Genomic DNA, 11451 nt, shown 5'->3' on the forward strand with positions numbered 1-11451 from the left:
AATCCGACTTGCAGCCCTCCTGCATCACTCATCTCTCAGCCCGCTCGTGGGCATCTGATGTTCTTCGTTGACCAGGAGATGTAGAGATAGATGGGCTATGTGTGGGCTAAATTCGTTGTTTGTGGGCTTCCGGCCTGGCGGATCGATTTTAGCAAGAAGCTAGCGCACCGAACAGAATGCTCGCTCCGGGAGTTAACGAGAGAAGCTGGCTGCTGGCTATCGGCGACGGAGTTGAGGATTTAGCAGCCGTGGTGGACTACCGAACACGCCCTAAATCCACACCCGCACCTACCCCAAGCAGAACAAAAGGAAAGCCACTGAAAAAAGTAACACTTTAGGTAAAGCATTTTCTAAAATAATAACTCAACAAGTACAGAAGGCAATGAGAACCAATAGCATTCAATTGAGCTATACAGAACACTTGAATAGTAAACCCAATATTTCAATTATCTGTTGTTTCATATCTTGCATGCATATGCAAAATCCTTCCATAACTGAGACCTCTAGTCTACTTCCCTTTCTTCTGGCCATTAGGAAGTACATTTGAAAGTACTATACTTGAGAGGTATTTTTTAGTTGCAGTTCTTTTCACTGGTTATGTTACTAAGATAAGGGGTTCAATTAGAAGGTTGGTTTATAAATGCTATCCACTTGCCACGTACTAGCAGAAGTAAATTTGATGTTTGCACATATTCTCATTGCGTTACAAACTAGCTTAGATTGTTACATGATACATGCCTTTCCCGATAGTCTGGGAGCAGTCTCACTTGTAGAGTTCAGACGGATCTCTTTTCAGTCAGGCAGACATTTTATCTATATTAATGCTTCAATATGCTTATCTGAACCCAGAGGCCAGAACTACATATATGAAATTCCTAGACATAGTTATGCAATGAGGGGAGTGGGAGTATTTTGGTAGTTAATACTGGTTCTTCCTTTGGCAGGTTTTGGAGGGTTTTGCTTCTTGGCTTCGTTTCTGTCATGGGTATGCTGCTTCTGCGATTTTGATATAGTAATACTTTATTCCTTGAGAATCTAACTGTTGTGGTACATCTAATATTTTCTATTCTTTCTGTACTACTGCTGCAAAACAGTATCGGTCTAATGAATTTATGGAAGTTCTCTTTTATTTTTTCTCAGAATTACCGCAGCTACCCTTGCTTCACATCCTTTGGTCCACACGGCACTCTCTTCGTTGAACACAGATCAATTTCTGGAGGCAGCTGTAAATGGTATTGTTTGCTAGCGCATATAGTTCCTATCATATTTTAGTTCATCTCTTGCCAGTTTCTCATTTTTTCTTCATCTGTCACCTCAGTCAATCACTTCCTGCTATGCTCTTGCTACCACAGTGATGTACTACTGTTCACCTTATTCAGTTGCTATCAACATAAAAAAGTTGACACATTGAGTTTGGTTATGACCGTCTGCTCTAGGCATGTTTTTTCTATGCCCGACAAACTACAATAGTATTGGGTAATTCTTGCTATTTGTGATGTTAAATTTATGGATAATCAAGTTCAAAGGAAGAATGCAAATCAACTATGGATCTTTGCTCAAAGTCACTAAAAATCTGGGAGTTTCCAGGGAACACATATGGAATTGGGATGTGGTTTTGTACAAATTTTGGGCTTCATATTACAACAAGTTCCAGTCAAAGCCAAGCGCATGTTTCTGGTTACAAGCAAAATCAACTAACACTTGACTAGGTTTCAACAAGTTTCTTCATACAAACAGATTTCTGGTGCAGGTCTCCAGAGCTGGATGAGAAGATTCATGCTTGTGTAGGTTTCGACAAGTTTTGCTAAAAACTAATTTCTGGTGCTGGTTTCTAGAGGTCAATGAAACTTTGGCAAGTATTATTGCTAGTTTCAGATAGGTGCTGTTTTGCAATACAGCTATGGGTCTGGATGTCAGTGATCTTTGCTGCAGTGCGGTGCTGACAGAGATGAGGATGGACAATGTGTCTTCCTTGCAGACATTTTCACTTAGACCCCCCCTCGGCATGGCTGCGCCATCACGAACCCTGACCTCTTGCGGGCTTCCCCTCCAACTCTCCTCCCTCTTTCTCCATGCTATGCACCACCACCTCTGTGCGCTCACATCGGTGGAGCTACCAAGCCCTAATCAACCCCGCTGGCTCATCGTGGAAGCTGCGGAGCTCAGCAGAGTGTAGATTGGATACATCGAGTTTCAACTGCAACTTCTTTGAGTAACAAGATGCTTATTTTCTAGCTCAAGATTTACTGACCTCTAAAAACCAGCCCCCCCTGAATGCGACACTTTCTTACATTTCCCAATTGGCCCGTGCAATCAATATTAAGGATTGCAATTAGCAGTTGGATATTAACATGGTCGTGCATCTTTTTGCACCCATTGATCATTGTCTAGATCAGAGGCTACATGCTTTCCGTTGTTGCCAAGATCTTGGTTCACATGCTGCTCTGCTGCTGCTTCACTGCAGAACTACTATCTATCGACATTGCTAGAGTCAACTAATTTATGGTCCTGATGGGTCCACCTATCTCTGGTGCTTGATGATGCATGTGTTTCATTGGACCAGCTTGAAGATATGTTTATGAAATGTGATTTTTTTTCTTGATTTGTATAAGGAGATATTTCTTCACACCGTTGTCCATGTAAATTTGTAAGCTCAAAATTGTTCCAAAAAGCTTCTCAAGCTTGTCGCGTAAGCTGGCCTTCTGATCTTATAAGCAAAGAAGTCCCCAAACCTAGCTTATTGGATAAGCTATGCTTGACCAAGCCCACCATAGTTATTGTGAATGGCTGCATTCAGTTATACCTAAGATAGACCCTATGTTCTCAGGATTTTGTTAGCAGCTTGCTAATAATACACTCGTCTCTAACTTGCCAGTTACCTCTGAGTTGATACATTTTACTGTATCTCGAGATTCTTGTGGCATCACTGAACAGTTTCCGCTGATCCAAATTCTCATCCCTCATGTTATGGGCCTCAAAGAGCAGCTGAAAGACTCATCTAAGGTATATAACATCTTTACCATACTCTGCATTAGTGATCTATCAATGTATTTGTTTTGTGCTCAGATCCACCATACCAAATATTTGGTCATGCCAAATTTTTTGTTCTTGGCTTGGGTGGTCACAATTTTTTTGCATGCTCATGCTTCTGTATCTGCTCCCAATTTATTTTCTTGCCAAGATTAGCCAAGGCATTCACCAATTTCTTAGCTACCAAATTTTGTGTGTGTGTGGTTGAGTTGGGTTCAAACCAAGCACATCGGATTCCTCCATCTGCAGATTTCTCCTTGATTGTTATTTATTAGTGTAGTGTTGGATACTTAGATTTACATAAGCACCTGTACTGTTACATGGTAAAATGTGTATCCACATGTGTTTTTCATCATTGTCATTGATAACTCTTTTTCTGTTACCAGGATGAAGAAGATGTAAAAGCTATTGCTCGTTTATTTGCAGACATGGGTGATTCCTATGTTGACTTGATTGCAACAGGTAACACTTCATCGATGATGACGATGATCAAAATATGGGTATTTTTTTTCATGCTGTACTTGAACCAAATCATCCTGACCATTTAAGAATTACACTTACAATTATATTTTGAAGGTTCAGGCGATGCCATGCAAATAGTGAATGCACTACTGGAAGTTACTTCCCATTCAGAATTTGACATATCCTCCATGACGTTTAATTTCTGGCACCATCTTAAGCGTAATCTAACTGGGAGGTAACTTTTTGAAACATTACTGGTTTTACTTGAGAAACAATTAATTCAGTGCTTACAAATTGTAGGGATTCGTATACATCGTGTGGATCTGAGGTGTCGATTGAAGCTGAAAGAAATAGAAGAATGCAACTATTCCGTCCTCCGTTTGAAGTTCTTGTGTCTCTGGTATGTTTGAGGAGGGGGGGGGGGTCCTTTTAGTATAGATGCTCATATTTTTGTGATGCGTCATGCAATAAAAACATGGAGTGCGACTAATCATTCATTACATATATTGTTTGTTGGGATTTCCTGTTCATCTCATGCTGTTTCAATACTGAATCAGGTTAGTTCCCGAGTTGAATACCCTGAGGACTTCCACACTTTCTCGGAAGAAGACCGGAGGGATTTCAGATATGCTAGATATGGTATGCTTCCTGATTTGTTTCAACGGAGTTAATCTTGCAGCTGCCAAATAATTACAGAACCATTCATTTTTCAGCGGTTAGTGACGTGCTACTTGATGCAACTGATGTCCTTGGAGGTGACTCGACGCTAAAAATACTTTTCATGAAGTTAATTCAGGTGAGTCTGTTTGTACGCTCAACAATTCTCTTCCCTAGCCACTGCTCAGTGCTAGTATCTATACTTGTCAAATTGGACTATTTGTTTCATAGTTCTTATTGATAGTCTAGCCTGTGAGTTTCTACTTATCCATCTGTTTCTTTTTGTTGGAATTAAATTATTTTTATGGAATATACTGTAGCAATTTCAGTGAAGTGTAATTTGTTGAGCTCTACTCCCTGTCTGGCCTTTTCACAATCACTACTTTTGTTGCTCATGGTAGTAATAAAATTTAAATTCTTATTTGAGGCACTACAATTTATGCAAACTGTACCAAATAACTTAATTTGAGTTGTTTATCTGCCTCTTGTTTGTGCTTATGTTGTGTACTTAGTATGATTTACCATCGTAAGTTTTTGTCTATTCATTTTATAAGATTAGTTTCTCTTCTCTTGTACGATGGTATATCTTTGGCTGATGATTAGTTATGTAGCTTCCCAGTCCCACCAAGAAATTTGTTTGGTTTTCTGTAACCAAAGCGGTATGCTTTTGGATTTCAGGCGTGTGGAAGCGGTGCTGAACAGAACCAGAATTGGCAACCATTAGAGGCTGCCCTTTTCTGTATACAAGCCATTGCTAAATCGGTTTCTATTGAAGAGAAGGAAATATTACCACAGGTATGAATGGCATCTTGTTATCTTGAGTGTCAAATTGTCAACTGATGGGTTATAAGATCTTTTTGCTGGATGGTTACTTTTTTCTGCGCCTTTACATTACAATCATTGTTTTTTTTTTGCGGGTGCATTACAAACATAATGTGGTCATGCTGTTCTTTGAAGGTTATGCCACTGCTTCCAAGGTTTCCTCACCAAGAACAGTTGCTACAGACAGGTTTGTTTTGTGTAATCGGCATTTCAGAAGTCCTTGTTCTTAGCTCAGTGTTTGTTTTATCTTATACTGTGACTAGTATTCGGGAATCACATCGTAGACGGTAGCTATTTACTGCCTGTGATGTCTGGTTCAGATGCTAGGTTTATAATAAGTTAGGGCTGTTTAGGCACAGTTGTTGGGCAGAAACTTTATGAGATTCAGTTTTCCTAGCTTGATTATGTCGACGACAGGAGTTCAAATATGCCTGAATCTTGCAGTTTGTTCAACCATTGGAGCATTTTCAAAATGGATTGATGCTGCCCCAGCTGAACTGCCCATCCTACCACCTTTGGTTGATATTCTCAACAAGGGCATGAGTACATCAGAGGATACTGCAGCAGCTGCTTCTGTGGCATTTAAGTATATATGTGAAGGTACTACCTCATTATCCACTTCTTTTTAATGGACCTATCTGACTGGAATGAATTGATTATTGTTTCCTTCCCATTTCTTCCTGTTAGTTGTGCTACACCGTATGAAAAACATGGGAACTCATGAGGCATACATATTTTTTCAAGAGATTAGGGGCCAGTTCTTTTGGGCGGCTTAAAAAATAAGCCGCCTCTCCTCAGCTTAAAAAATAAGCCGCTCTCAAAATTTGTTGAGACTTCTATATTAGTTATCCCATAACCAGTCCAGAAGCCCCAATGAATGAGGGAGACGGCTTATGAAAAGGCTGAGGAGCAGGGGGCTTATTTTTTAAGCTGCCAAAAGAACTGGCCCTAGACTAGATGAAAAGTTTGCTTTGAAATCCAGTGCAAAGATTTTTCTAGTCCTAAAGATTGAAGTTCCACAAAATATCTTTCTTCTAAGAGGCAAGAATGAATTCATATATATTACATGTCCCTCCTTTTTAGAAAAGGCAAAGGTTCCCTTTATATATACTAATAAAGCGGGAGAGAAAACTGTAAAAAGCTTATGGTTGAGACTCTGGCAAACGGCCAAGTGAAAAATCATCAGGTGCTAACGGGTCATGATGTGCGCAATTTTTGTAGCTCCATGCTTGGTTTCCCCCCATTTTTTTGATCAAATGCCTTTATTCCTAGGTCTTGCCAGAAAAGAACCATAAGCATAGTCTCTTTTTGCTAAAAATATTTTTGTTGTTCCGTTCTTTTCCAAATCTTAGAATGACAACAGGGTAAATAGCTTTCCTCAGGCTCGCTCACCAGGGGTGCTGCCGAGACCAGAGCGTATGGGCAATTTTGGCTAAGCAATAATTGTACTGTCTAGCATACAAATTGGTTGTACATACGTCTGTCCAGCTCCTGCCACACAGAGATCTTGGCTGTTAATTTCAGATGTACTGTCTAGCATACAAATAGGCTGTACATATGTTTGTCCAGCTCCTGCCACACAGAGATCTTGGCTGTTCATTTCAGATCGGATGCAATAGAGTGCAGACGGCGTGACTGAGAAGGCTGGGAGGGTGCTCCGTTTTGTTTTATTGCCCTCATATACGAAGTTGTGATATATATTACGACATCGAATAGTTAACGAAGTATCTGTTTATATTTCCATGCTTGTTTGAATTTTATGGTAGATTTCTGTTATTGGCATAAAGAGTCGACAGCTTAGTTATTTTATTTCCTTTTTTTTGGTGATAAGACTGCAGGGGAAAGTTCTCGGGTTCATTGGATGGCCTTTTCCAGATCTATCATGTTGCAATAAGTGGAGTTGGTGGTTACAAAGTTTCTTCAGAGGACTCATTGCATTTGGTTGAAGCCTTAAGGTTCCTTAATTCCCCTTGGCTATTATTACTATTTTGGTCGCTTTCAACATGTCACCTTACTTGTTCATTCACCACTCAAATCAGTGTCGTTATCACGACGCTTCCGCAAGACCATGCTAGAAGAGCCCTGGAGTTAATCTGCATGCCAATAATTAATAGCTTGCAGGTGAGCAGCAATCTTTGATAGTTAACTGTTGATATGATCCTTGCTAATTTTTTATTTGAAAAACTAGGAAATAATCCAGCAAGGTGAAAGTGCTCTTCAACAAGTTCCTGCTCGGCATTTAACCGTTCACATAGACCGGTTGTCGACCATTTTTAGGTGGTGACCTCCCATTTATCTTTTTGCTCATCCAAGTTTTGGTTTTGTATTAAATCCTCCAAACTGTTGCAGCAATGTGAAACTTCCAGAAGTAGTTGCTGAAGCTGTCAATAGATACTGGTCCACTCTGAAGATTATCTTTGATCAGTGAGTATGGGCACCAGACAAAATTCTGGGAGAAGTTTCTACTTGTACATATATATGGCAGATCTCATCCATCCCTACTTTACTAATAAACTCTTTGCGCAGTCGGGCATGGGATACACGGACCATGGAGTCTCTATGCCGATCTTGCAAATTTGCTGTAAGTTAATTAATTTTATTTATTTATGTTGCTTGTTGTTTGAATGCAATTTACATTCAGATCAAATACAAGTCCCATCAGAATCTCATAATCAGAACAATTATCTTTTTCCACATACTGTCTCTGACTCTTGAGAGTTCTGATTCTTCCTTGGTGGGATTAGTATGACTATAACATTTCCAGGTTTAAGAAATGATAAATATGATATTGCAAATCATGCCTTACTTTCTCTTCAGATTTGCGGTTTTCACTTTTATGGAGAGCATTGAAGTATTTTTCTAGCTGAATCATGATATCACTTTAACACAACATGCATGTGGATTCTTTGCCAAACTTTCATGCTTAGTATATTTATTATCTTTTCTGTGCTGTAGGTAAGGACATGTGGGAGGTCCATGGGAATCACCATTGGTGCAATGCTGCTAGAAATCCAAACACTATATCAGCAACACAATCAGTCTTGCTTCCTTTACTTATCCAGTGAAGTTATTAAGGTTCTTGCTATTTCAAAAGTCTAGTGATGTATTTTTAGCTGTATTTTGATTGTTCTGACAGCATTTTATGTGTAGATATTTGGATCTGATCCATCTTGTGCGAGCTATCTTACATGTCTGATACAGACACTCTTTAATCATACAATACAACTGCTCAGAACTATTCAAGTAACTATTCCTGCTTTCGCCCCTTGTGTTGCTGATCCGCTCATGGTAACATATTAATAAAGCAAGCGATAACTAATTCAGTGGATTTCATTCCCTACATTGCAGGATTTTACAGCTAGACCCGACATAGCTGATGATTGCTTTCTGCTTGCGTCAAGATGTATTCGTTACTGTCCTGATCTATTTGTACCTACAGAGATTTTTCCAAGATTGGTTGATTGTGCAATGGCTGGTGTAACTATACAACATAGGTAGTGCCTCCAAGATTAAGTACTTCCACAATCTATATTGTGTTTCTTATCCTTCTGTTAAAAAATATAAGGCATATTTGATTTTATACAGCCTCAATGCAAGATTTTGACTACAACTTTATCACAACATGCTATAATGAATAGATAAAATGTAATATGAAATCATTGAAAAATTTAGAGAGTGTACTTTTGTAGTCAATCCATATTGTTTTCCACAAACTATTGGCTAAAGTTCTAAAAGGCTGACTGCACGCATCCTAAGATGCCCTATATTTCTGAAAACAGGGGAGAATAAAGATCAGATGCTAGAATTGAGTCAGAATTGTGTTATATGAGCTGCATATGCTTGCTATCCTTGTTTAATGATGCAATCTGATATCGTGGTGGCTAATTGTTACGTTATTTTTTGTGATATGTTATAGGGAGGCCTGCAAATCCATACTGTGTTTCCTATCTGACACCTTTGATCTTGCGAAATCACCCGAGGGGGAAAAGTACCGGGATCTAATAAACACAATTGTACTCCAGCGAGGTGCAACACTTGCAAGACTAATGATTGCTTCCTTAACAGGGGCGCTACCGTCTGGTCGCTTGGAGGAGGTATGTAGATTGGTAGCAAGAGTGTTGCTGTTCATATACAATCCTGTCTGTGAGCTTTAAGCAAAGATATGCCCTGAAGACTATGTTATGCTCTCTTGACAGTAATGATTGAAGAATGAACTTTATATTCCTTCTGTATGAAACTTTGCAGGTCTCTTATGTTCTGCTGTCCCTTAGCAGAGCTTTTGGTGGGAATATGTTGAATTGGACAAGGGATTGCATTGCCCTTATACCCCCACAAGCCCTAACAGATTCAGAACGCTCAAGATTCTTGACAATTATATCCGATGCATCATCAGGATCTAGTCTTGGTTCGTTGACGGATAGATTCGCTGAAATATCAGAGGTTTGCAGACGAAACAAAGCGGTGCAGGATATAGTTCAAGCTGCTTTGCAGCCTCATGACTTGGCCTTCACGGTTGCTCCGCGGCATTCATGATGACTGGATGTTTTCTTTATAAAACCAGTTGAAAGCCCGTGATGGAGTCGGTGTGCGCCATCAGAATATTTTCCCCTTTCATACGGTTTGAGTTGCGGCATCGATCATACTGTTCAGATTTCTTTAGAGGATAGATAGGTCAGCCAGTAGTCATTGTCATTCATTTTGTGTTTGTCTCTGTACATGCGTCGTGCATTTATGTATGTGGGAGGAAAATTGTGTTGTATTATTATCTGGAAGAGATCAGTGGTATACGTACTCAACTAGGAGATCACACCGATTGTGATCTGCCCTGGTCCTGAATTTTGTAATGGTTGGCCAGCTTAACTTTGTGAATTGAGCTGGCCGCCAATTCTTTTTATGTAAACATCTGCCAAACATTAAGTATGTCCTTGCTGTCACATTCAAGCTGTCTTATGCTTTCTGTGTGAGACTGGAGTATGAGTCACTTCTATGAAGGTAACTACTGATGTATGATTGCCTATCTTTGGTTCCTAGGCAGAATATTAGCTGCCTCTCTTTAGTTCCAAGGACAGTATTAGCTAATCGAGGTTTCTGGTTCTGCACGATCTTCTGAGAAAATCACTCGCCGGCTCTATTTAGAACTGCTGCATCTTTCCTATTCCTACTTACTAAAGTTATACGGTGACGAACAAAAAGAGTAAAAGACACAAGCGAACACTCGCCACCGCTCTCTAGCCATCGCTCTGTGCCGCTGTCTACCTCCGGCAGCGGCGACCGGCGTACTTCACTCTGGTGGCTTGCAACTACGAGAGCATGGACAATGATGGCATATGAATACAGATGCCTCGTAACAAAAAGTTGTTTAAGTCATTTATATTGATTTTTTTTTCAGTGCAAACTACTCCGTATTGCTAGTGGGCCTCATCAAAGAATAAAAAGTAGACCCTCAGTACACATGCATCTCCATTCTTTACTTTAACTTCTTCAACTATCTTCACCGGATCATAATTTTTTTTTCAAGCACCCGCCTTCTGCAGAGGATCCGGCTTCCCCATCCGAAATTATTTTTACCGACATCCGATCCTACATGGCACGCGAGGCATCACCCTAAGACTCTGCATTGGGCATGCCCTGAAGAACACTGGACGCCGCAGACAGGTTGTCGCCAGCACATCTGAAGGTTGTGAAAGGGCACACTTTTGAAGATTCCGTTTGCTCCAAACGGAATTTGCTAGTCAACTATGAAGAACACCAAAGCCTTTGGGAATTCTTTCTGGTTGTCAAATTCTTCCAATCTAATATTCGATTGACAGAAGAATCAGCGGGAGCTATATTGCTATCATGTTTTGGAAGCCGGGCATCTCTCTTCAACGTGATCAGATTACATAATTGTTCCTTTAGTTTTCAGTCTCATCCAAAGAAGTGGGTTCAACATCTTCAAAGGATGTAATGTTTCAACCAACTAGATGAGCCGTTGCGCCCTTGGCACAAAGATCAACCGCTGCTAGGAAGTTAAGCAAGCCATGTGCAACATTTCTAATAAATCTTCAATTTATGAATTATGGAAAGCCAAGAAGCAACAGACAGACTAACAAACAGGGGTAACCACCTCTGGATCATGGAAAGCGCTTGTTCGTTCTGGCCGCACTCAGACAGGAGCTCGGTGCCGGAAGAGGTCAGACGTGAACGTTGGTTTGGGTGGCGAGGGAAGAGCAGTGCAGAGCAAGAAAGGAAATAAACGCCAGTGTTGGTCCGTCGAGGCGCGTCCCTTTGCGCCGAGTCCGCTAGATGGGTTGGTTCGGTCCTGCGAGACGTGTGCTCGCGTGCACTCGACTCGACATGTTGCATGCCCGGCCTTGCCTTGTGGGGTTGCTGTGAGGGGCTTGGCTGGGCGGCTTTGTTTGCTTATGCCTGGGTCGGCGTGCCACATGCTTGGGTGCTGGGCAACGCTTTTACCCAGGCTTTGCCTTCCCGGACCCTTGC

General features: G+C 40.7%; 1 protein-coding gene across 2 annotated transcripts in view; it reads left to right on the forward strand.

The window, feature by feature from the left end:
* The window catches only part of LOC119332828 (transportin MOS14-like), a 15526-nt gene extending 5619 nt beyond the window's left edge, over positions 1-9907 (forward strand). The window contains exons 7-27 of one of the 2 annotated variants that reach the window (XM_037605963.1): positions 945-985; positions 1141-1232; positions 2876-3003; positions 3417-3492; positions 3607-3727; positions 3793-3892; positions 4050-4131; positions 4206-4288; positions 4828-4944; positions 5107-5158; positions 5416-5571; positions 6803-6926; positions 7011-7092; positions 7160-7248; positions 7321-7395; positions 7498-7552; positions 7927-8046; positions 8122-8214; positions 8320-8465; positions 8888-9065; positions 9217-9907. In XM_037605963.1, coding sequence (XP_037461860.1) covers positions 945-985; positions 1141-1232; positions 2876-3003; positions 3417-3492; positions 3607-3727; positions 3793-3892; positions 4050-4131; positions 4206-4288; positions 4828-4944; positions 5107-5158; positions 5416-5571; positions 6803-6926; positions 7011-7092; positions 7160-7248; positions 7321-7395; positions 7498-7552; positions 7927-8046; positions 8122-8214; positions 8320-8465; positions 8888-9065; positions 9217-9504 — 2298 coding nt within the window. In that variant the 3' untranslated portion in view covers positions 9505-9907. The remainder of the gene's footprint in view (positions 1-944; positions 986-1140; positions 1233-2875; positions 3004-3416; positions 3493-3606; positions 3728-3792; positions 3893-4049; positions 4132-4205; positions 4289-4827; positions 4945-5106; positions 5159-5415; positions 5572-6802; positions 6927-7010; positions 7093-7159; positions 7249-7320; positions 7396-7497; positions 7553-7926; positions 8047-8121; positions 8215-8319; positions 8466-8887; positions 9066-9216) is intronic. The other variant, XM_037605965.1, reaches the window with a different exon arrangement.
* The last annotated feature ends 1544 nt before the right edge of the window (positions 9908-11451 follow it).

Source organism: Triticum dicoccoides, chromosome 1B, assembly GCF_002162155.2.
Source record: "Triticum dicoccoides isolate Atlit2015 ecotype Zavitan chromosome 1B, WEW_v2.0, whole genome shotgun sequence".
NCBI classification, from domain to species: Eukaryota; Viridiplantae; Streptophyta; class Magnoliopsida; order Poales; family Poaceae; genus Triticum; species Triticum dicoccoides.